Source organism: Argopecten irradians, chromosome 2 (assembly GCF_041381155.1).
Source record: "Argopecten irradians isolate NY chromosome 2, Ai_NY, whole genome shotgun sequence".
NCBI classification, from domain to species: domain Eukaryota; kingdom Metazoa; phylum Mollusca; class Bivalvia; order Pectinida; family Pectinidae; genus Argopecten; species Argopecten irradians.
Window position 1 is genome coordinate 7,992,616 of NC_091135.1, and position 26,632 is coordinate 8,019,247.

At 36.9% G+C, this 26,632-nt stretch overlaps 2 protein-coding genes across 8 annotated transcripts in view; one reads left to right on the forward strand and one right to left on the reverse strand.

Moving 5' to 3' along the window:
• Nucleotides 1–6,390: 6,390 nt before the first annotated feature.
• Nucleotides 6,391–26,632, reverse strand: part of LOC138314333 (solute carrier family 23 member 1-like) — a 36,205-nt gene continuing 15,963 nt past the window's right edge. For all 7 annotated transcript variants that reach the window (XM_069254618.1, XM_069254623.1, XM_069254622.1 and 4 more), the window contains 12 exons: nucleotides 12,314–12,471; nucleotides 11,659–11,759; nucleotides 11,262–11,338; nucleotides 10,769–10,950; nucleotides 10,403–10,523; nucleotides 9,877–10,033; nucleotides 9,566–9,715; nucleotides 9,251–9,354; nucleotides 8,986–9,115; nucleotides 8,484–8,627; nucleotides 8,190–8,285; nucleotides 6,391–7,494 (listed from right to left, as the gene is read on the reverse strand). In XM_069254618.1, the coding sequence (XP_069110719.1) occupies nucleotides 7,220–7,494; nucleotides 8,190–8,285; nucleotides 8,484–8,627; nucleotides 8,986–9,115; nucleotides 9,251–9,354; nucleotides 9,566–9,715; nucleotides 9,877–10,033; nucleotides 10,403–10,523; nucleotides 10,769–10,950; nucleotides 11,262–11,338; nucleotides 11,659–11,759; nucleotides 12,314–12,471 (1,695 nt within the window). In that variant the 3' untranslated portion in view covers nucleotides 6,391–7,219. The remainder of the gene's footprint in view (nucleotides 7,495–8,189; nucleotides 8,286–8,483; nucleotides 8,628–8,985; nucleotides 9,116–9,250; nucleotides 9,355–9,565; nucleotides 9,716–9,876; nucleotides 10,034–10,402; nucleotides 10,524–10,768; nucleotides 10,951–11,261; nucleotides 11,339–11,658; nucleotides 11,760–12,313; nucleotides 12,472–26,632) is intronic.
• LOC138314332 (skin secretory protein xP2-like) lies at nucleotides 16,395–26,022 on the forward strand. Its single transcript, XM_069254616.1, has 7 exons — nucleotides 16,395–16,601; nucleotides 21,367–21,518; nucleotides 22,918–23,365; nucleotides 23,677–23,855; nucleotides 24,551–24,609; nucleotides 24,893–24,929; nucleotides 25,511–26,022. The coding sequence occupies exons 1-6, from the start codon at nucleotides 16,494–16,496 to the stop codon at nucleotides 24,895–24,897; spliced, it is 951 nt and encodes a 316-aa protein (XP_069110717.1). The 5' UTR covers nucleotides 16,395–16,493; the 3' UTR covers nucleotides 24,898–24,929; nucleotides 25,511–26,022.

Here is a 26,632-nt window from a genome sequence, read left to right on the forward strand (position 1 = left end):
GTATCTTATTTTTCTTTAGAAAACAGTTATAACACTCACATATAGCAACCAGTTCAAAGCATTATAACACATTATACCTTTTGACAATAGCATTTTTGTTGGTTTTTTTTTCAATTACTACATGTACGTGACTTAAGCTTTCTTCAGCAATTATACATACATGAACCTAAAACTTATGCACATGAAGATGCATATGTAGAGATCTGAGATGGAAATACAGTATGGAATGTATTTTAGACACAATACATCACACGAGTCAGCGGAACTTTAATTAAAGTAGATAATACTTTTTACCTTATTTTAGATGTACATGTGACTCGTCACATGAAAGTGAACGGGAGTTTTAAGTTAATTAAGTAGATATGTAATATGATACATGTACATTCATACTAAATTGTGTTGTTAGTATGATAAAGTATTAAACGCAGTTCAATAAATGGGGTCGCGGTGGCCGAGTGGTTACATAGTCGGTGGTTTTTCTCCAGGTAACTCCTCAATCACTCAACATTATACATGATGTATATGTCGTAGACATTAAGATTGTGTCTACACATGTAAATGTCGGGTAAAGACTCTATACATATAGAAATGTTTCACCGAATGGTAATGTTACACAATGGATAAAGCAGGTACCAGCTTTAGCTGTGACATCACAACATTAGACGTACAACCTCTAAATGTTCGTGTTTTATTTGATCCTATCTCATGTCTTGTTCAAGGTGACTTATTCAAACTTTTTGTATTTAAAAAGTTTCTTTCATACCACTCATGGAAATAAAAATTATGAAAAACAATGTTACACAAGCAACAATGACCTTGGCCCAGTTTCTCTGATCTTCCAAATAATCTTCGTGATTTGTGCACTTACGTTCCAGACAATAGGAATTTGTGATGTAGTAACATTGTATATACATTTTACCTATGTAATAGATTTAGTAACATTGTAAATACATTTTACCTATCTCATAGATTTAGTTACATTGTAAATACATTTTACTTATCTAATAGATTTAGTAACATTGTAAATACATTTTACCTATCTAAAAGATTTAGTAACATTGTAAATACATTTTACCTATCTAATAGATTTAGTAACATTGTAAATACATTTTACCTATCTAATAGATTTAGTAACATTGTAAATACATTTTACCTATCTAATAGATTTAGTAATATTGTATATACATTTTACCTATCTAATATATTTAGTTACATTGTAAATACATTTTACCTATCTAATATATTTAGTTACATTGTAAATACATTTTACCTATCTAATAGATTTAGTTACTTTGTAAATACATTTTACCTATCTAATTATAGAATAAATTTAGTTACATTGTATATTCATTGATACTCTATCAAATAGATTTAGTAACATTGTAAATACATTTTACCTATCTAATAGATTTAGTAACATTGTAAATACATTTTACCTATCTAATAGATTTAGTAATATTGTAAATACATTTTACCTATCTAATAGATTTAGTAACATTGTAAATACATTTTACCTATCTAATAGATTTAGTTACATTGTATATACATTTTACCTATCTAATAGATTTAGTAACATTGTAAATACATTTTACCTATCTAATAGATTTAGTTAAATTGTAAATACATTTTACCTATCTAATTATAGAATAAATTTAGTTACATTGTATATTCATTGATACTCTATCAAACAGTTGTGTGCGGTTAATAATATACAATCGACTCTCAATAATCCGGAAATTTCAGCTACCAGCCAAAATTGGCTGTATTATGAATTTTTCCCGATTGTCGAATTACGTCTTTTTGCTCATATACAGGGATGTAAGTAGAAATCTGCCAAGCAAGAGCGCTATGCGGTTATTCAGATTCTAACATTGGGGTTCGTGTTTTGATATCTAGCTGTACACAGGTCATGCTTGCGATTTACGTACACGAAAACCGGTTTGATAGCTCATAGTGGTAGCATCTTTAGAACACATAAATTAGCACTCGGTCCTACATAAAAAATGTGTTTTCATTTTTTTTGAGGTTACATTTTGAGTAAATGTTCCTACACCATTTACACAATTAAAGGCCCACTACCTTTCCGAAACGGATTTTTGGAATGTAAAAGGAGATTGATAATTTTGTAGAGTCCCAAAAGTTATTAACTAACTGTTAATACTGCACTTATCAACACTTTCTGGACAATTAAATTAAGATAAATTCAATACTAATTTTCATAACGCGGGTCGTCTTATGTTTCCCGCCGTCGTCCTAATTACCGCGCGTTAGTTCACTGTCACTGCGCCAGACGGCAACACCGAAAAATGAATCTTCACTCTTAACATCACGCATTACGCAGAGAATCTCGTATTTGTTTGATGTTGTATCTTAGGTCATCGATAAAAATCTTATTATGTTATAATTGTCTTTAAGAAACTTTCAATTTTAGGTTCGGAAAGATTATGGGCCTTTAAAAATAAATTGTTATCTTTTTAAGGCTGTCGCTTGATGTGCTATATATAAATAAGTAACTTATCAAGATGACATATTCATCAACCATGACGGATGGAAGTGGAATACATTACTTTTCAAAACAGAATTCTGTTTACCCCAGTCTCAACCAACCGAGGAAAACGTTCAGTCGACCTATTCTGTTCTAAAACAGAACTTCAAACGACATACTATATATATATCTAATTTATTTATATCACATGAAACGAACATCGACCTACAATACAAGAAAATACGTTTAAAAAATAATATTCCAAAATTTCTCCAAGATGTTATATTATGATAAACCCGAGTTACTCCCCTTAGTTATCGTGTATTGGATGATTCTTTTCTCCGGTATGACAACTAATGAACATGTATTGTATGTATTAGATTTAAAAGCATATTCTAGTCAGGCAATGCTAAATATACAGTATGATATATGCTATTATCATGTTCTTAAATAATTATGAACACGTGGAACGAATGACATCTTCTAGTTCTAAGACATTAAATCAGTTCAAATCTAAACTAAATAATATATGGAAAAATGAAATTCTACCCAGGTTGCTATTTCGGTCGAAAGACATCCATAAGATGGATTACTTAGAGAGACGTCAGCTGAGAAAATTAATCGGGACATCTCTGAGAAATTTCCGGCAATCTTCGGAAAGATGTCCCCGAAGATTGCCGGAAATTTCTCCAGATGTTGAGATTGAGTAGCATAACGGCACACAAAGGGAGGTAACTCCGATCGACCAGGATATGTTCATACAAGGTGTAGTATAAGTAGACTTTAGATGAAATATTCCAGTCCATGCTAAATATGATGTAGTAACAATAAAGTCTCGAATGAATTTATGTATATCATGGATCGAAATTTATTCATCACTATGTTTTGCTATGGGGCGGCAACGACATCTTAAAGTTCCATTTAAAACAAAATACTTTTCTCTTGTCGTTTCCATTCTTGTTTATTCCGCATTCAAGCTCTTTCGAATTTTAAACACAAACGCCGAAATACTAATTCCGGAAAACAGTCATGCTAATATACTGAACCAAACTAACAATTATCCGGATCAGTTTGATACCAGTACATTACAACCACAGGTACCTGGTCCCGTGTGATTACAACTATAAAACATCATTCTCCAACTAATCAGCATTTAAAATAAGGTTATTTCGTCATATTTTCAGTTTAAAATAGAAAATTCAACTTTAAAGATGCTCCACCGCCGACAGAGCATAAATGATATTCATTATTTGAACAATAATTGGTGTATTATCGAGTATATATATGTCTAATTAATACAAAAAATAATATAAAATTATTTATTTTACCTTTGGTGCATGCGCAATTAGTACTTCATTCCATATAGGATATATTGCCACGGAATTTTTTCGGGATGCAATTAATTATTTTTCATATTTTTAACTTGAAGTAAAATTAGATGCTCAAACCTCTCAATGGTGGTAATGGTGTAAAGTAAGTAACTTTTGTAACTGAAGAAAAATACTTAATCGTCTTCTCCTAATTTTGATTGTGAAAAAACACCATTTGTCGGTGGTGGAGCATCTTTAAAAGATCACGATGCAAAAAGTGTATAGTGTCAGACTAATCATGAACAAATGCCTTTAAGTTCATAAAAATGGTACTTAATTACAAACAAAAATATAAAAAGTATACATTCAATCTAGTTAAAAAAGAAGGTAAATAAATGACACACGAATCCAATGCCTCTAAAAATAAGTAATACAAAATATTGAAACCGTTTATACAATTTGATATATGAACTCTTTTAAATTATGAAAAAAATTAAGAACCAAGGATAATTAATTTAAATCCTGACAACTTACCAGTATTACTTTTACAACAAATTCTCTACCATTAGATAAAAAATACATATATTCCACATCTCGACTCTATCCTCCTATACAACTATTTTCTCTCTAACCTATCTTCTTAACCTCTTCTAAATGTCATATGTCTGAACGAATGTGGGTGTATGGAAACCTTTGAATGTATATAATAATTAAGTAAAATCTTTGGTATATGTGTGAGGGAGTGTGTTAGTGTGTGAGGGTGCGTGGGTGTGTGTACATTGAGGTGTGTAATAGTATAAATGTGAGTATCATGTATAATTGATACAAATGAAATATTTTTGTTTTTGTATTTAAGATGTTAAATGAATTGTCTTTGTCTGCATTGTCTGTAAAAATGAAAATGATTTCAAAAAAAAAAAAATTTTTTTTTTTTTACAAAATATTGATAAAAGACAAGATATAATTACGTTCGATCCAAAAAAATCAATGACTTGCGATTCATCGCATACTGCGCGTTGTAACACAATATACTTGAAATACAAAATACCACATGCCATACACATGTTTATACTTGCATATGCATATCGAGAGCTTGTTACATGTATATAAGGCACATTATAAAACTAGATACATATATAGATTTCAAGTGTAGCAGGTATACAAATACACGTGTGTTCTGCCATACACATGGTCTGTTACACACTTACACACGTGTGTTCTGCCATACACTTGGTCTGTTACACGCCTGCTCTGTTACAACCGTGTTCTGCCACACACGTGCTCTGATACACACGTGTTCTGCCACACACGTGCTTTGTTACACACGTGTTCTGCCACACACGTGCTTTGTTACACACGTGTTCTGCCACACACGTGCTCTGTTACACACGTGTTCTGCCACACACGTGCTCTGATACACACGTGTTCTGCCACACACGTGCTCTGTTACACACGTGTTCTGCCACACACGTGCTCTGTTACACACGTGTTCTGCCACACACGTGCTCTGTTACACACGTGTTCTGCCACACACGTGCTCTGTTACACACGTGTTCTGCCACACACGTGCTCTGTTACACACGTGTTCTGCAACACACGTGCTCTGTTACACACGTGTTCTGCCATACACATGCTCTGTTACACTAAACACGTGTTCTGCCACACACGTGCTCTGTTACACACGTGTTCTGCCACACACATGCTCTGTTACACACGTGCTCTGTTACACACGTGTTCTGCCACACACATGCTCTGTGCTACACACGTGTTCTGCCACACACGTGCTCTGTTACACACGTGTTCTGCCATACACATGCTCTGTTACACTAAACACGTGTTCTGCCACACACGTGCTCTGTTACACACGTGTTCTGCCACACACGTGCTTTGTTACACACGTATTCTGCTACACACGTGCTCTGATACTTAACACGTGTTCTGCCACACACGTGCTCTGTTACACACGTGTTCTGCCACACACGTGCTCTGTTACACACGTATTCTGTTACACACGTGTTCTGCCACACACATGCTCTGTTACACACGTGTTCTGATACACACGTGTTCTGCCACACACATGCTCTGTTACACACGTGTTCTGCCACACACGTGCTCTGTTACACACGTGTTCTGCCACACACGTGCTCTGTTACACACGTGTTCTGCCACACACGTGCTCTGTTACACACGTGTTCTGCCACACACGTGCTCTGTTACACACGTGTTCTGCCACACACGTGCTCTGTTACACACGTGTTCTGCCACACACATGCTCTGTTACACACGTGTTCTGCCATACACATGCTCTGTTACACTTAACACGTGTTCTGCCACACACGTGCTCTGTTACACACGTGTTCTGTCCACACACGTGTTCTGTTACACACGTGTTCTGCCACACACGTGCTCTGTTACACACGTGTTCTGCCACACACGTGCTCTGTTACACACGTGTTCTGCCACACACGTGCTCTGTTACACACGTGTTCTGCCACACACGTGCTCTGTTACACACGTGTTCTGCCACACACGTGTTCTGCCACACACGTGCTCTGTTACACACGTGTTCTGCCACACACGTGCTCTGTTACACACGTGCTCTGTTACACACGTGCTCTGTTACACACGTGTTCTGCCACACACGTGCTCTGTTACACACGTGTTCTGCCACACGTGCTTTGATACACGCGTGTTCTGTCACACATGCGTTCTGTACACACGTGTTTTGCCAGATACGCTTAGTCACAAATGTATACACAGTGAAAAAGTACACGACCACAAAGTAATACACGTTATATAACACACACAGTTCCATAACAACAAACGACCGCAAAATGATAATGTCTACTGTCACACACGTGTTTCATTACACATACGAAATTTGTAAATGCGTGAACTGTTTCTGTTACAGGAGCGTAACACATTACACAAACTATCGTCCAATAGGTGTACTATTATAAACAATTTTGAAGTTGCATGTCAACTTCCGCATGCATTTAGGGTCAGACACACATATTATTATATTGTAGTTTAGTACATCATTATAGCTACACATGTATACACATACTGTCATAGACGTATACACTAAAACATTCAAGTAAACACGTGTACTTCCTTTGATGCAAATACTTGTAATTGAGCGCATGCGACATTCCACGCCATTTTTTTCACACGCGCACTGCATATATAGTAAAAGCATAACTGAGATTTCATTGGTTCACAGACTGAGATTAATTCCCGAAACATTCAAAAGAAATAAAAATGGATTTCTCTTTTGAGACCCCTTAGTAAAGTCTTATTATCACCAGTTTATCATAGGACAACATGCAGTACCTGAGCGTATTGATGGCATGTTCGAAACCTGAAAGGCATGTGTTTGATCACATAATGTTTAACTGAAAGCCATCGTTCTCTTTTTTGGACATCACAGTTGTGTGTCGTCGTTTTCAAATGCGGCATTATTTTCCTTTTCAGCTGAATGATAAACATTGCTCTCTGGTTTGCTCCTTGTCCTGTGACGGCGACATGAAAAAATGGACGAATCAAACCTTGGACAGAAAGGAAAGTACTTAGGCCAGGACATCCTGTCCAGCAATGGTTGTATCAAGGGTATATCATACACCGACAGGCCCGCCACCACACTGGAGTCAGATGTATCCACGCTACGCCACTTTGTAAGACCTCGCTCTTCCGGTGTACCTGAAACAACCGGAAGCTGTTTTTACACTTGACCACTACCAGTGTCGCTTCGGTTTGGTTAGATTCAATATTATATCGCGTGCCGTCCTAATACAGTTGTGGTCATTTACAGGACATATGTCCAAAACGGCTAGATTGATTAAAAATATTGCAACGTTCCATTCTTTAAGGTTTTTTTCTTTCAATATTGAAGGACCATGCAGTTTCAAATGTTTGTTGCTGTTTTCCTTATTATTTTGGTTATGCGTTAAGAGTTGCTAGAATTTTACCAAAAAAGACAGTCTCTAATACATTTTTTTACTTTCTTTTGTAACAAAGAAATACACGAGATTTTTTAAGAAGAGGAGTACCTTAAAATATTTCTAGTTCAACGGTGTGGACCAAGAAAACGGTTACAACAATTATACTGAAACGGTCTTGAATTTGACCATAGCAATATCATAAACCCCTCCAACAAATATAAACCGGAGTGTTGAGCACATATATTGATGATGAACATGCACGATAAATATCCAGTCCGAAGCCCACTACCCCAAATTGGAACTCCTCGGATGTAACTGTCCTACAGTCATAACATCAAAAATAAAATATGTACATCCGAGGAGTTCCAATCGCCTCTCAAACAAATGTAAATTGGAAGTTGTAAACCCAAAGAGCTGGACACTTTTATTGATGTTAAACTCCACGATACGTACCTGGTATGGTATTATCTAGTACGAAGCCCACAACCCCTCCAACAAGCATACTGGTACTCAGTAGAACAGTGATAATCTGATCAATAATATCATTTCCTGGAAATTAAATAAAATCATAAAATATTACAAAGTTAAGATATGTAAATGATACATTTAAGTCCGGATATATTTAGTTTATTAATTACACATCAAACACTTATTATAAACCGTTGTTCCAGGACAAGTCTTTCGAGAAAGCTTACCTGTATTGATAGGACGTAAAACTAAACAAACCAAAAAATCGAGAAAGCTTACCTGTATTGATGACGTCACCGTGACTCTTCATCCAAAGAGGGAAGGAAAGTCCAAAGAATAGAGATATACCAACAATGAATATATTACGTGATGACGTCATGTCCACGTACTGAAGGTTTGAGAGTCCGACGGCAGTTATCATACCTGTTATAGAACAGTAACGCTTTATCAGACCTGTTATATATAATGGCATAATGGCACACATTTGTACAGCTACATTGCTTCTTTTGTATAAACATGTAAGTATTGTGGTTTTATCGTATTGATTATACCGCTAAATGCAATTCGTAATGCATAACAAATTATCATGACTACAACATAGACATTTTTGTTTAAATTTAGTTTCCGGAGAAATTCAGAAGTCTATGAAGTGAATGTTGCTAACAAATTATAAAATGCAACTCGAGCATAAAAGCAATATAAATCGACCATATGAAGGTTATTAAGATGACCTATGTGAACTATGCGATCTCGCATGACCTTACATCTCGCGTGACCTTACCAAAGACAATCATGAACACGCCCCCAATGACTGGATCCGGAATGGTGACAAAAAGGGCGCCAAACTTTCCGAAACAGCTCAGCAAAATCATGATAATGCCACCAGCTTGAACCACACGGAGACTACCGACCTTCAAAGGGAGATAATTCAACAGTACATAAACATTTACAGCTGATCAATATACAGAAAAGTGAATAACAGAATAGTTTGTGAAATTGTGTGAGATCCGGAATATAACCATAATTGTGGGAAAAAGTCGCGTTACCTTGGTGATTCCAATCGCCCCAACGTTCTCGCTGTATGACGTAGTTCCGTTCCCAGAACCCCACGCGCCAGCCAGGATACAACCAATGCCTTCCATACCAATGCCTTAACAAAATGAAAGGATTTGCTTGTTTGTGTACCATTGTGGAAAAATGATGTTCAAAGAAGAGAGAGCATCTGCACACATTCGTAAGGACGCATAGAAGTTAATGTATGAATAACGCAAAATAAGAGAAGTAACCGTTATGTCCTAGAACATTTAATATTTGAACAAATGAACCCATAACCGGAAATAAATGACCTTTTTTGAAAATACCTCTATTTACAGCATGCACTGGTGGGGGCGGTGCTCCAGACAGTCGTGCGCATGCGTAGTAATCCCCGACAGATTCCATCATGGACGCCAAGACTCCAGCCAACATCCCAAATACTCCAGCAAAACTCACGGTGGGGGTTCCCCACTGACCTGAGAACACGGAGATCATTATGATAATTTTTCTTTTTTTTCATCAAATAGAAAACATGTCATTTTTGTAGAGATCAATGCCAATTAGGTATAAGTTCTTACGTTTTGCACAACAACAACAGTTGTAGATAATTGAACTGAAAAAAATGAAGTACCATTACCTGGGTATGGAAACCGGAACCACTCGGCGTCTGCTATCACGCTGATTTTGGTGTCCGTACGGCTTTTGTATCCCCATCCAGAGGTATCGGTAGGGAAGGCTCCGGCGGCTGTCAGGATAGCACAGATCCCCCAGGCAACTACCATAGCCAGGAGTACCTACAAAGGTCAATAGGTCATGCATTTATACTACAAGGGTTATAGGTCATGTCTCTATAATACAAAGGTCAATAAGTCATTTCCATTAGTGTGAATTAAAATATGCCCTATTCACTCTACTTACAATGATTTGTTAGTTTTCAAACGTTCCAACAGCACACATAATTCTATAGTTACGTCAACAAAATGCCAAATGAACAATTCTTAATTGTTTTAATACAAAGTTACATTCTCTGATTCTTTAGCTACTGCTAGCGATAAAAGTATGTGATATTAAACATGAACACCAAACGAAAACCTAGGACACATTAACACTAATGAATGCTAAATGACCAACGATCAGATGAAGACCACGTGACGGTGACGTACCGGTATCAGTTTGAAGATGGGTATTTTGTACGTGCCACACCCTTTCCCCTTCCGGTACTCACAAACAGGGATGGTTATGTTACGGAGATACTGGGAAAACAGCGCTATCAAAAACATAGTCCTGAAATCAGAAGGTTAAATGTTAACCTGATTGGTGTAATAACAAATAAGGTTCCTTGTGGATCATTTGTTCGGTAGTAAAGCTAATCAAAACTTCGATCATCGCAAATAAAACTAAGTCATCTCTAGAAAATGTGAATATGAGAATATTAATGTCTCCATATATTAATTAATGTCAAAGAAGAATAAGATGTCATAAAACTATGAAGCGCGCATGCGCGAACACGTGTCGCTTACGTCACTTACATTAGAGCGATATACCACTGCTCAGCTGCCAGATTAGCTGCATCCGGAAACAGCGCTAGACCAATCAACGTGACGGTGGGCGTGACCGCTAGGGGTCCGATCGCGCGCAGCACCACTCCTACAGCGCCACTGAAACCAATCACAACCTGGAAAAGCGCCGCCACCATGATGGCTCCCTGAATCTAAAAAAAAAATGACCCTCAAGTTAAAATGTGGATGACAGTAAGCAGATAAAACAACAAGGGCGATAAGACGATATTTAATGAGTGGACACAACGAAGGTTATCGTTTTCTCGAGGCGAAAAAAACCCCGATATTTTGCGACACATATACGATATCGCCCCGCCATGGCGTCTTTTCGCTATGTCGCGGCGAAATGACGATGATAAGGGGTGTGAAATGACGATGACTGTTAAGACGACAGATCGAAACAATAAAATGGCGAAATCACCACGTACAGTTTACCATAACAAACCAAGCATAGTTATTTTACCTCACGAAGTCGGGAATGCCATATCTCTCTGTGAGCCGGACTACCGATGGCTGGCAGGTCAGTCAAATTTCTCAAACCTGTCAACGAAGCACAAATCATAATCAATAATGCATGATGAACTTTATGCATGGACATGGACGGAAAAGTTTCTCTTTTTAACAGAAGATCTAAGTTCGACCCGAAATAAAAATTAGTTATTGGATTTTACCACGTCATTTATGACGTTACAATATAATGCGTGTGGTATGTTCGGTTCCATACCTCTGTAGCTGCATCTAAGGTCGAACTTGTCAGTTATGCATTATAAACAGACATTTGTGTTAAGACTGGTTAACGTTTTGAAGTTCAGTATATCCAGATTAAACAGAAGATTTAGACATAAAGGTCAAGGTCCTACCATTCTCGGCCTCTGTGTATGGACAGGACCACTGAGGTAAGGCAAGGATGGACTGCGTGGGGACGAGGAAGGCGAACGTGGCCCCCTGTATAATAGGTAACCTGTAACACAAATAAGGTCTTAATATACTCCGAAAGGAAAGTTTTAAAACAATTGACATTGAAATTAAAAGAGTATCGGGGTAATGCTGGGTAACAAAGATAAATAATAAACAACTTTTACAATGTAAGAATATTGTTGTGAGGGGTAATTTTATTTGTGAACATGCATTTACTCCTCATTGTCAAGACCTGTTATCGTAAACTACAGTTCTACAAGGGGTTTTCATCCAAATGTGAACAAAAATATTTGCGAATTAATTATCATTTCCCACATTTCAGTTAGTGTGTTTACCAAAAACAAAATTTTCATACTGTAAATATTTCTGTAATCATTCGGAGAGAAGCGTAATATACATTCAGAATTACCTGTTTACATTTGATACAGCAAAGATATTGAAAACCTCAACGAATTTGCAGTCAATAACATTATACATTTCATATTTATAGACAATAAAGTATTCTGCCTATCGGAAGTCACCGGTACTTTCCATTTGTATAAGGAGGAGTAGATGGTTTTACTAGTTTACATGATGACGTCATAGATGACGGCGTACCTGATCCCGAATGTCGTCTGTAGAAGTGTACAAATGCCGGACACAAAAAAGATAGTGTTGATGAGTTCTCCAAGTCCAACTTTGTCCTCCGCCACACACAAAGATTTATACAGGATTAACGGAACAGAGATCGTGGAACCAAACGCTGTCAGGTAATGCTGCAACAACAGGTAAAATGTAACAACAGGTTAAATGTTATAGCATACAAAAAGATACAAAGTTGTAATTTGTATAAGGTAAAATGTTATGAGAACATATCAGCAAGGTAAAATTGTTTTAATGTTTACCATGCTTGTATGGAGCAATTCCTCTAAGAATATATTCTATGGGGCGCGTTGCTCCATACAAGCATGGTTAACATAAAAACGAAATCCAATCCCTATATTTACACTCACACGACTTTTTATTCATATTTTATGCAATAAAATCGTCATTTGAAAGTGACGTAATTATTCAATAAAAGTCGGTCAAAAGTGGGAGGAGCTTACTCATTTGAACAGCGAATGGTGACGCTTCACGTAAGGTAGAATTATTCATCCGCGACGACAAAAAAGTTCAATATTTTAGTGTAAAATAAACATGACAAACAAAGTAAATTTCAGAGATAATTTTATTTAATCAGATCAGAACTTTAAATATATATTCAATTTTGCTAAAAGTTAATATATAGCGTAATAACATAAAGAATTTGTACACGGCCACATGTGTGAACTCGGTGACCGTTATTGTGCAGCGAGGCGAAGCTGACGCACGCTTACACACTTTAGTTTGCCGAAGTTGGCAAAACACCGATTTTCAAGTAGCTCAATGTGTTTGAGATGTCGTCTGACTTGACGGTATTACATCCTTGGGAGCCATGTGATTATATAATCTACGCTTAGATCCATATCGCCATCGATAGATGAAACAAATTCACTTGTGTTCGATGGATACAATGTATTTGTGGTGACGCGGAACTGTCAACACGTGGATTATTAGCGGTGCATGTTTTATAATACACATGATTAAATACTCAAAGAACAAAGACAAGAGGAAATGTTGTAATACCAAAGTAAAATCCTGTCACACACAATAAGTGATTTAACTATGGAATCTTACTAAAAACGTCATCTATTGTATGATATTTTACACGATTCTTTTTGTTATTAAGAATATACTAATATATTCAGAGATGATAATTTACACGATTTTTTTTGTTATTAAGAATATACTAATATATTCAGAGATGATATTTTACACGATTTTTTTTGTTATTAAGAATATACTAATATATTCAGAGATGATAATTTACACGATTCTTTTTTTGTTATTAAGAATATACTAATATATTCAGAGATGATATTTTACACGATTTTTTTTTGTTATTAAGAATATACTAATATATTCAGAGATGATATTTTACACGATTTTTTTTGTTATTAAGAATATACTAATATATTCAGAGATGATATTTTACACGATTTTTTTTGTTATTAAGAATATACTAATATATTCAGAGATGATATTTTACACGTTTTTTTTTTGTTATTAAGAATATACTAATATATTCAGAGATGATATTTTACACGATTCTTTTTGTTATTAAGAATATACTAATATATTCAGAGGAAGGGGTTAATCAGTATTAGAGAGGAGATACACAATTTCCTCTGATTCATTATAGAAAGTGAAGTTTTCCGGAATATTAAAAATCTGGACGCATGGCCAAGTGGTTATGGTGAACTATAAGTGTGTATTTAACCGGATCGAATTTATCACCTAACATTAGCCGACCCTAACAGTTTCTCCAAATCACTTACACAGCAGTCGTGTAAAACGAAAACAAACTCACGCGCAGCTCGCGTGCATCACCGAACACCACCCCCGCTGCTGCGACAAGTAAAAGAAGCTGTTGTACATACTCGGCATCACCCCTACTTGCAACAAGTTAGCTGTTATATTGTCTGACATCACCCCCGTCCTTCGGTAATAGTCGGTGAAAGGTGATCAAACAGTTCCACAGTACAAAATGGCGTCGGACCGATTGTCAATGAAACAATCGTCTGCTTACAGCTGGTGATGTGCATGTGCTGCTTTCGTGCCAGGCCAAGCCAAATAATACATGGTGTTGTTATACAAACGACAAAGAATCAATGTTTGTAAGAACACACGTGACGGAACGGAAAATTATTCCTACTACAGCTCTACAGAAAGCAATCATAAAGGTTTAAAAATTAAAAAAAAAAAAAAAAAAAAAAAAAAAAAAAAAACAACATCGAAATATACGACATTGTGAAGAAAGCACTTGTCCTTGGTAGACAATTCAAAGCATTTGGGAAAAAATCCCGAATTGACCACAGTTTCACCAAACACACATATTTGACCACATTCTTGAGCACTGCAATACAGGGTAGCAGCAACTGACATTGCTTATAACAAAAACCAAAATAAAAATCTCCATAGTTAGTATAGTACCACTAACAATGGTGGAAAAGTAAAATTGTAAAGTATCTAATACAAAAATGATGAAATTATCAAAATAATAGGGTGATATTTCAAGCCGTTTAATTTGTTAAAACCAAGTATTTGCAAAAAAAACAAATGTTCCAATATGATGCCAACCCATCGAAAATTTGGCTTTGTATATATCCCATTTCAAAAATTGCAATTATTGCGGCATTGTACTAAATGCTTCACCTAGGCGACTCTGTGAGCAAAGTAATGATTTTGAACGACAATTAGCTTTAACTTGCTAAAATCATATGGATACCGATTTTATTTCAATACCGAATGCTTCAACTAGACAAAGCTGTTGCAAGATTTATTAGCTAGTTCAGAGACGATACAAAGTAGACAGGGGCACGGACGGACAAAATTATGGAAGGACACAACAAAACAGTTGTGAGAGGGGGAAGGGAGGGGGTCAGCACAATATGTTGGTGTAAAATGAAAACCCACTACCAGTATAGTAGCAACCTCCGCGTTTTGAACTTTGCCTGTTTTCTTTTGTAGTCCGCTAATTCGTTATCAAGATCTGACTGTTTGAATCCTATTAGTTTTACAGTAATGCCAAGTATAACATATAAATCGTATATACATATCACTCTCCAACTTATGATAAACTGGTTATCCATGAAAGCACCTTCGGTTTGAGTAAAACATACAGGTACATTTGGGAAAATGGTCAATTAGCATCCCACCACATACATACGTAAACTACACACATTAAAACAACCAATTAGAGGCTCTCCGAACGGCCCAGTAACGAAGAAGGCGGGAAGCAGGCGGATCTATTTTGTAGCAGACGACTTGCTGAAGTTTGATTGTTGAGACCATTAAGCAAATTAACTAATAACAAGATTTATAAACATGTCTTTGCAATTGTTGTGGTCCGTTGACTGGTATTGCCTCTGAGCAAACGACTAACCTGCAGTTGTATTTCCATGGAGCAAACGAACTTAGTTTCAGAGAAAACAGCTACCTCAGTCACCATTTTTGGTTTAGTGACCTAGAATTGTACCTTACTACTGTCTATCTGTTTGGTATTTGTTAAACGTCCATTATGTGGCATAAAATGTGTTTTCAAGTTCGACTTTGGAAAAACAGCCTATACATATTCTTGGCCGAGCCTTAAAAACAAATGCATATACCATTAATTAGCCTGATCTTACTGCGTTCATTGGTATGGCCTGAAAATAGATCAAAACCGTTTATTGACATGGCATTGGAACAATTTAGCGTAACATAAGTACCATTTAAGTCTTGAGTAAATTACAGCAACCTATGCCATTTATTGGCCTGGCCTGGATACCAAACCTTATACTATTTATTGGCATGGCCTTTCTACCGTTGAATGGCATAGCCTAGGAACAGAAACTAATACCGTTTATTGGCTTGGCCTGGATACCAAACCTTATACTATTTATTGGCGTGGCCTTTCTACCGTTGATAGGCATAGCCTAGAAACAGAAACTAATACCGTTTATTGGCCTGGCCTGGATACCAAACCTTATACTATTTATTGGCCTGGCCTGTCTGCTGGTGATTGGTGTAGCCTAGGAACAGAAGCCAATACCGTTTATTGGCGTGGCCTTGTGCTAATTGCTGGGGGATATACCAAACACATGTGACGTCGGACGGGGAGCGCAAGGGATGTGTTAGTGTGTAGTGTGACAGACTAGGGGTGGAGAAACAACTGACCATGGCCCAAAGACTGACCATCCGGATGAACCGGGCTAACTCCGGACAGTCCTGGGGATTCCGTCTCAATGGAGGAATGGAGTATGGACTTCCGATGACAATCCTAACGGTAGGTCAAAGTAATTCCGGACTTGTGTTGGGCAAGTCAAAGTGTCGCGAGTGGCATTTGGCAGCTGATAAATGTCATCAATTATTCAAGGAGTTAATTTGTGCATATGTTTTATAATATAAAATAGTATTTATGACATATAAGCAATTCATTCAGTGATCATTTAGCTGCACTAATGGAATAAGTTCAGTTTTGACAAGCTTACGCCCTACACATTTTGGAAGGAGTAGAAGGGGAAGGGTGGTCGCAACTTGTATATGTAGATTTGATATACTTTCACCGTCTAAACATATACACTTGAGACTAATGAAAATAAAATATTTAAATGAAAACATTTCATTTTGTTATAGATAAATACAAAATAGCATGTTTAATCAAAACTGGCGAAATTCTGACAACTAATAATTTTCAACTCTGCCGACCTTGCAATATACTCACGACAAACGTCTCTCTCCTCTCAAACTACCACACCCACATAATTATTTATTACCTAACACCCACGAAATCACAGCATGATAAGCACACATTCCTCATGGAATACAAGTCACCATTTGTTACTCTTTCAATCTCGGCTGATATGAAACAAGTGTTCGGAGGGATAGAGCCATTACATGATTAGCGTACAGTTACACCATGGCACTCGAGAGATTGATGACCAACGATCCTACACAGAGCTGTGCCAATCAGGCATACTAGGATATCTTTATACACATCTTAACGTATTTCATTTCTATATATTTTTCTACCATACAGTCTCACAGTCGTTCAATCACGATTTTTCTAGTGTCTTTAAAAGAAAAGAAAAGAAAACCCGTAGACCATTTTTTATTCTTTTATCTAAATGCTTATAAAATTGTATCGTCAACTACCAGGGCGTCATATAAAAACATTGAAAACCATAAAGATATGCGCCATGAAAATATTCTCTCATATGACCCGAAGCAACAAATACCATTTTATTTAAGATAACTACTTTTTTCTAACAGTATTATCTATAATTTGAGTTCATTTGTATAATCCTGAATGAAAAATGTATCTTGACAACTGTTACTCTTTTCACATATTAAAAGCTGTTTGTCAACATAGCGCAGTTTTAACATTACATTGTTAAAACGGTTAGTGAGTCTGAGGAATTTGCAATCGGAACACCTCGCCCATGTCTGCGAACAAATGAAGACAATTGCGAGAAGATCCGACTGGATACCTGGAGAGGTTAGCGAGTTCGATGTGAATCGTCCATGAACTTTATAGTTGGGATTCTTAATAAACTTGTCAATAAGAACGATGATGGTGAAGGAGAGGGTAAGACAATTCGAGGTGACATGTGCAACCACCGTTTATACATTCTACCCTTTCTAACCTCGTATCCAGAGTAATGCTATGTGTAACACGTACCCATAATGTGCTACGTGTGTTTGATCACCGTCTTTCATTTATAACCACATAAGTTACCGATTTGACAGCTTACGTCACAAATGCCTTGACTACGTGGTTCAAACGACAACACGTACACAGCCTACACACCAAACATGTCTGACATCACACATCAGCTTTATAACTATGATCTGTGTCGCTAGTTCGATATCTACGGTATTTGCTGTATGAACGTCTTACCGAAACTTCATTCTCCACGAGCTTTGTCTTCAAAAGCTGACATGTCTTAAAACATTTTTGAATGACACAACATTAAGGTGACAAGTCCCTTGTCCTCCGTGCTATTTCGGAATAATACAATTTATTCTTTCAAAATGAAACTTCTTTACTACAACTGAAAATATTTACTCAACTTAAAAAACAACAAAATTCCCAGTACCTCAGCTTGCATCGATCCCAATGAGTCCGTTAACTGTATTTGCATTTCAAACGCAATATGTTCATGTTCCAGCTTTCGTTAGCATTGAGTTCAATGTGGAAGAGCTAATCTAGAAGATGAATTGATATCCATCCATCTTTGTCTACATTTCTGTCATTGTTCTAGCTATTGTGCTCTATCGTGGCTTCGTGAATGAAAACAAAAGCCGTACTTGATTCTTGCGTTCTACATCAGTCAATTGAAGGACTTTGAACTTAACGGCCCCATTGCTGCTATCTCCAGAACATACGTACCAGAGATGCATTGTTATCGTGTCGTGCATTCATTCAATGAATACTAAATGTGTAAGTGTATGCAACCCGTCTAGTCGGAATTCATTACCCTCTTCAATGGAGGTTATACAGAGAAGGATGCCAAATACACATTTAGCTTTTTATTCGAAAGAAAATAAATCACTTAAACAACACAGATTCAAAGCATATGAAAAATGAACTGAAATATCATCATCGACTGTTCTTTGGTGTTAATAACGTAAGAGATTAAGCACCCTATTTGATAAAAACATTCTAGGACTCTTTTTCCTGAAGTACACGTTTGATAATTGATCTCCAATGACATTTAATGCACTCGTCATATATGTACCATGTCCTACGCCTAATTGCATAAAGGAACATTTACAATGGACAACAAAGTCACAAACCTTTAAGTGATCTTTGTTCAACATTTTGCTTTAAGGGTCAAAATGCCATCAGTCCATGATACTCCAATTCTTTGCTTGCTGTAGCGAATGCAAGTTGTCATACGCTATTTTGCTTTTTTTTTGTAGACCAAAGGACAAAATGTAGGTAAAAGGTCAAAATTGAACACATGCCCTAAATATATATATCCGTTGAGAACATATTTAATTTGAGCACGGATAAATTGAACAAAACGACAATTTTACGAGAAAGTTGATATAAACCAACACATCCTTCGATGATATGGAGACAAGTTGACTGGTAACCGGCTGACACCTTTGTGTTTTTGGGATTGACTATGTTCTCGCATACTTTGGAAGAAACAGAACAAGCAAAATATCAAAGCCGTGATATAAAAAGAGTGATGCTGATATTTCACTGTAAAGAAACGGGAAATAGAACCAGACGTTCTAGTAGTGTAAGCGTTATGTGTCCCTTCGTCTATACTCCTCATACAAATCTGGATCAAGTCAGGGCCAAAACAGAATCTAAGAGGAGATTCTTATAACTGCGACAGGACCAATACATTACAAGAAGCATGGTGAAACTCTACAACAGCACTGCAACATTAAGATTTTTGTAATAAGATATAAACTAGAAATTTGGAAAAGCTCTATGTTGTTGGCTTTGAAATATGCCAATACCTCTTTTGAACTTCCACAACGCTGATTAACACCTGAGGCGTCGAACACGACATTCTTAACTTACGGGCTAGCGAGCAACTGGTCATTGCAGGGGAATAATAACATTGAACAGACCGGTCAGTGACTAGAAAACGGACACAATAGCAGACATATGGACACTACATATACGTGTTACCTATATACTATACCTTAGGATAAGCTGTGCTGTATACTGATACATGCTGTGATGTTTAGCGTGCCAATAACAATTACATCTGGAGGGGAATGAATCCTACACGTGTATCGGTATACCGGCGCGGGAGGGAGCCGGGCATGGAGGGGGAGCTAAGTGGAGAAAGTAGCTGGAATAATTGATTACACACATTGTGTATATATACAAATATCACCACCGGTGCACGGTGGTAAAACTTCTTATCTATCTACTAAGAGTACGGTACCTAGGTGTCGATGCAGTACCATTTTCTATAGACACTGATGCTATTGTTCTTTGTATGCATTGTTTTAGAAAACACTCTTGAGATATTGGCTCCAGTATTCTGATTAAATTACTTCTATAATACATTGTAATTAAACAAAACCTTGACGCCTTTCTTCCATTTCAACCTTTAATGCATTCTCCTCCCACTCACACGACCTACACAGAACGCAGAATTTCTCTTTTATTATTATAGAAGGTCGTGTTTGTTTTAGTAGTAGGAAATAGTTCTAACTAATATTTGAGATTGTAGAAGCCATTAGCACGTGCTTCCCGCCGGCGGGAATGTAGAGAAAGCATATCTGTACTGATAGACTTGGGTCTTCTATATCTCATTAATAAGGGTGCGTGATCACCAAGACAAACATGAACTTGTGGCAATAAGAGTTCTGACCGGTCCGTGTACAGGAAGGTCACTTAACTAGGTCTGAACACCTGAAACAATAATGTACCACACGGAATTCCCGCGCTTTTTTTTATTTCTTTGCATGATGATGAAGGGACATTAAAAGTGTAATTTCTGAATATAATTTGTGCCAATACATCGAATCCTTGTGCACGCATATGCTAGTCCGACAACTTATTTTCCATACGGAACAACCCTGTAGGCATTATGAACAAAGAAAAGATAAGGTCTTTGAATGAGTGATTGGTGGGGCCTTATTCTGATTATAACCGTATAACCGAGTTTAGGACGGTAAGGATGGAGTCGAATAATCAAGAAATAATATACATACGCTGCAGGAGACAATATTGGGTTCTAAGTAAATGATCATTTCCCCTTAACTAACAATGTATAGAATGTAACTGCATAGTCAAACTAGAATCCAAGCAGCTAAAAGGTATTTAAAAAATTCACAATGACAGAATACAGAATGTATCTACCAAATAAAGTTTACCAGGCAAAATGTAATGAACCTTTAGTTTAATGCTTAAATCCTAAAGTAAGTTAATTTACCGAAAAGCTTATCCGATAATCATTATGTGAATCGTATGTCCATTAAAAGCCGTGTTAAAGTTGTAAATCTGGACATTTGCTGTCAGAAAACGAAATGTATTTTTGTGGAAATGATGTCATATTTATATTTATGTACAGATCGTGAGGAACAGCGTCTGCGATCGGTGTGGACTCCGACCACGTGACAGAGTAGTTCAGATCAACAATATGAATGTAGATGGAGCCACACACCAACAAACTAAAATGGAGATCATCAGATCTGGGCTGGAGATGGACATGGTCGTCTACAGGTACCTTAGCTTAGACATGACATTATAGTACCACAAGTTACTTCAAAAGTGTTTGGTATCTCACAACAAGGATACACATCTATTAAATGTATGCAATGTCGTCTTCCAACAACTGTAGAGTAAAACAAATCAACCAATAACACAGGTTATTTCGTTCATTATAAACTCTTTTGATATGAACCCGTATAATGTAAAAAAAATATGTCATAGATATTCGAGAGTCTATGAACCCCTCATCTCGATTCATAACTAACCTGTTACGACGTTATGGTCTCATTTGATCTATTTGTCATTCCCTTTGTGCATCGATGTGATATAATCGTTACAATATGCGAATCACCAATAATTCAAAAAATACAGATCTTTATGACCACTCCGGTGATTAGAGGATCTGACAGCGTTCCATGGGGGGTCATGTCATGTTCAGGTGACCTTTATACCACGTGTACTCACGACCACGTGTAGGTTCTGCACCTTGCTGCATCAAGTGTAAACAACATTTCGTCCCAGTATACATTTACGGTAAGCTATGTTGTTCTCTTGGGGCGAGATGACCTTAGGTGCACCAATAATTCAGTCCCCAAGTCATGGTATTCTAAAGAGAGACACTCCCTAGTCTTCTTCGCGTCTTTTAGATTCATGACAACGGGACAGTATTAAAGTATTTATAAGATGTTTTTCTAAATATCTCATTATAAAGAACATATTGGTCATTGTGGAATACATTGTGTAGGTATTTTATTTGTATTGCATATTTACGCAAAAAGTTAAAAACAGATGGTATCTTATAACGGAACGCGTATGCATGTTATCATTGAAAAATAAGTTTTACGTAATATTCGAATATTCATTTTAACATGACGTTCTGATTTCCAAATAAGAAGTTTTAAGTATGTGTACCCTCCATTTTTAATCTGACCTTGGAACAACATAGTTGGCCAAGTGTTATCTATGGTCGGGCATATTAAACTAGGATAGAGTGGTTGGAAGACACCCTTTTAGTCGTGGATTTAACTGGTAGCACTACTCTGTCTGAGGAAATTATATTAACAACCGGTTTTAGTTTACCAAGTGTGTGCTTAACAATTAATGTCTTTTTACAAGATACTATCCGTACCATCGATCACGGAAAATGGCTGTTCAAATGGATTTTCCGTCCTTGCCAAAATGAAAAGTTTATTCATTAGAGATGCAAAACATCTTGGTATTTTATCATGAATTCTGTTTCAAATGTTGAACTGCATTCAGTTGTTGATTATGGGAGTATAATTTCCAACAGGACAGTGGCAAATTCAATATGAAGCGCGCTAGTCCAGTTGGCATTCATAATGTTATATTTACCAACTTAATGCAGGTTAATGCTTAAATGAATATTAATTCATGTTATTACTTTTCAAAGAGACCCACCCGGTACCAACCCTGTCCAAATGACTCCAGCTGCACAACCGCCAGCACCTAAACCACAGAACGATGGCTACCTACACGGATATGGTCCTGTATTGGCGCCTGTAACTAAACCGACGTCACAACCCGCCCCTGCCCCTGCCGCGGCCCCTGCCCCTGCTCCCGCCCCGGCTCCAGCGCCTGAACCTACTCCTGCACCAGCCCCCGTTCCTGATGCCGCTCCAGTTCAGGAAGCACCCACAACAGAAACAGATGCCCCTTCTGCGAAACCTACAGAAGAAGCAGCACCTGCTCCGGCACCAGTGGAAGCACCAAAAGAAGAACCTGCACCTGCTTCTAGTGAACCTAAACCAGATGAACCTGTGGTTGCTATCGCTCCACTTACTGTGGAAACAGATATTGATATACCCGCAGATGCGGAGGTACTCAGCCCGAAAGAAGTGGTGAGTGTTGTCGTTAAAAGGTTTATGCCAATAACGGAAAAAGAGCAGAAAGTCGAATCTGCTGATATGGTTTGTCTGATATGCATCTCCGTGAAAGTGCTACTTTTAAGCTTGGTCTTGTTTTGTAGTCAGTAGTCAGTAATCAAAAACAAAACAAATATATTATGTTACCTGCGATCTCATGGATTATGGTGACAGCATGTCATCACATGTCCACCAATGACCAATGAGATCACCCTTTATGAAACAGAATCGTCCTTCAAAATGCCCTACTTGTATAGGACTACTATATATCTAACCCTCTACTCCAGCTAGCGTCTCCTGCCTTCAAAGAAATGCCCGCGAAAGGATCGACGCCTGGAGGTGTCAAAAAGGCGATTCCAAATGTGACGCATTCTAAGTACAACAGCCCAATGGGCCTCTACTCTGCAGACAACATTGCGTCCGTATATGCTGCACAGACGGAGGGGATCGAGCGCGAAATGGAGAGGTAAGCAGACGACACGTCCTTTTACATATTACTTGACTCTGGTTTAAGTGGGTCGCAGGAAACCCGCGAAACCCTGGGCCGTTTTCGTTTATTCTGAACAACAGGTTTGTTAAAGCCATGTTTAAAGTATAAATATTGACGGGGCGGCAGTTTTTTGATAAAGGCCTATGAGGGCTTTGTCAAGACTCGTCAATTAGACTTTAATTCATAAAAGAACAACTAAGTCCAACCAGTCAAACCGTATAATTGAAACCGGGCCAATTCTAACGATTGTGTTTGAGTCTAGAAGGTTTCCAGTGCAAGTAAAAGTGCTATTTCACTCAAAGTTCCTATGAAAGACACAGTCATATTTGGACAGGGAATACAGGTTTGCAAAGATATAGCCTAACACAGATGAAAAAGATTTTTGTATTAAACTCCGTGTCACCCAATGAACGATTTCAAACACATAACTTCATTACCAGTGCCTAAAAGTATAAATAGGTAATGTTTGAATTAGTCTGAAGGCATACTGTAAAATTAAAGTACCCACAAATTTTCACCGTGTGGTAGTATCCTGAAATGGCCCTTCAGACATGACGGCGGATTGAATTTTCGTACCAAATATGCTCGTGATAATTGACCGCATCAGAACTACATACATGTATATTAATTTAGCAAAAATTCTAGCATTAAAATGAAAATCTATGTTCCAGTCTCGATGTATCGAAAGCTCCAGTGGGAACAAAGATGACAGGTGCGCTGCAGGTTATTGGTAAGTTTTAACTCCGATTTCTCAAAACAAAAGTGCGGACTTCAGTCAAAGTTTATTTTCTAGAAATCGGGACCTGATATATCCATACAGTGATAAACAAGGAATTTTATGTTTAAAAGACTATATACGTTAATACGCCTAACGACTAGTCGACTACCTCAATAAAAATATCTCGTTATTTTATTGATTAAACTGGTACACGGACAATCATTAGTAGATAATGAAGTAATGTGTATATATATATATATATATATATATATATATATATTTTTTTTTTTCATAGATTAACATTTTGGTGCAGTGTCTGTCTCTACGCCTACGTAAGTGCATTTGAGTTATACATCATTATTCATCCAATCAAACCAGGAAATGTTTTCTTTGTCAATATGTTGGATTATAAACGATATAAGATGACTTGTCAAAATTTCAGCAGTGAGAAGTGTAAATCTGATCAATCAAAATGTATATCACTTAATAACAACAAAAATAAATGATAGAACTGTAGCGCTGAGGTCGACATTTAAGCGCATTTTTAAGATATTTAAAAGTAGTATGGTGCTTCAAATGTTTTAAAATTTTTGCTCGCCAAACTAACATAATTATGAAAATCCATTGTTTCATGACTATTGTCCTGTATTCCAAATTTGCATATTACAGAGTTATCTGCACTTGCGGGGAGGTATTGATTGTGACGTCATGTGTTTGAGAGCGTAACGTCATACGTTTCGGAGAAAACGACATGAATTGCGCTCACAACATAATGACGTAACAATCGATACCTACCCGCAAGGGAGCTAACTCTGTAATATGCAAAGACGGAATATTGTAATTCAGGTAGACAATATTTACAAAATAGGTGTATGAAAAGCCTTTAATATGGACAAAACGGGTTTTTTTGCAGATCAGCCACGAACCCTTAAATCCTTCAGCATCGATAACCTACAGACATATAGTTACTAACAGGTGTGACGGCCAAGTTTACAGACAACAAAGGAACATGCTCACCATGGTGACAGTGATGAGGAATAAACATCGTTCTGGCTCAAGTGGACACTGTTTTAAATTCCTCAAGGATGTGAAATTACATAAGGAATATATAGTTACGATCTACAGCTGTTTTATATACAATGGCAGTTGAAGATGCTAATATTGAGTTACATTGCAAATAGAGGGAATATCCGATTTATCCCAAGTTATGTACATGAAGGGTGGAAAACGTAAAGAATAAGATCAACTGAGACGTGCTTTGACTGTTATATCTAAACTGGTACTTATTTCTGACTCGGAAGCTGATAATGAACCAACAGTCGCAAGCGAACCTTGGAACTCTTTTTCTGTACGTGTAAATGTGAACCGGAAGTGAACAAAAATTCCTCCGCGAGTTCTAAAATAAAAATGGTAGTTTGGAGTGTAGCAATGTTTAGTGGATGGTTTTCTTTATTAAACAGATGACCGATTCACCATTTATACAAACTTAAATTGATTAAAATTTCCCCTACCAGTTTATTCCTCAGGGACAGTGCATTCCTAATGGTTGATTAGATCGTTTAGATTTTAATACACGTAAACACAGAGTTAAATACAATTAATGGACCCAGATGTCTTGCATAATTTAAACACTTTCTATGAAAATATATGGTTAAAGATGCTCCACCGCTGACAAATGGTATTTTTTCATATCAAAAATAGGATAAGACGATTTAGTATTTTTCTTCACTTACAAAAGTTACTTACTTTACACCATTACCTCCATTGAAAAGTTTTAGCTTCTAATTCTACTTCAAGTTAAAGATATGAAGAATAATTAATTGTGTTTCTTATACAGTATAATTCAGTTGGGTGCAAAGGGGAGTAACTCTCCTACGCTTGAACATTTTCTGATAAGCCCGATTAAAGTATAAAAGTATAAAGTGATATGGATAATATCAAAATTGTTATTTCATTTCTGAAATTGAAAACGCAAAAATTGAGAAAAAACTCTAACTAACAAAAATACTTCAGCTTGTTTCAGGAAAAAACAACA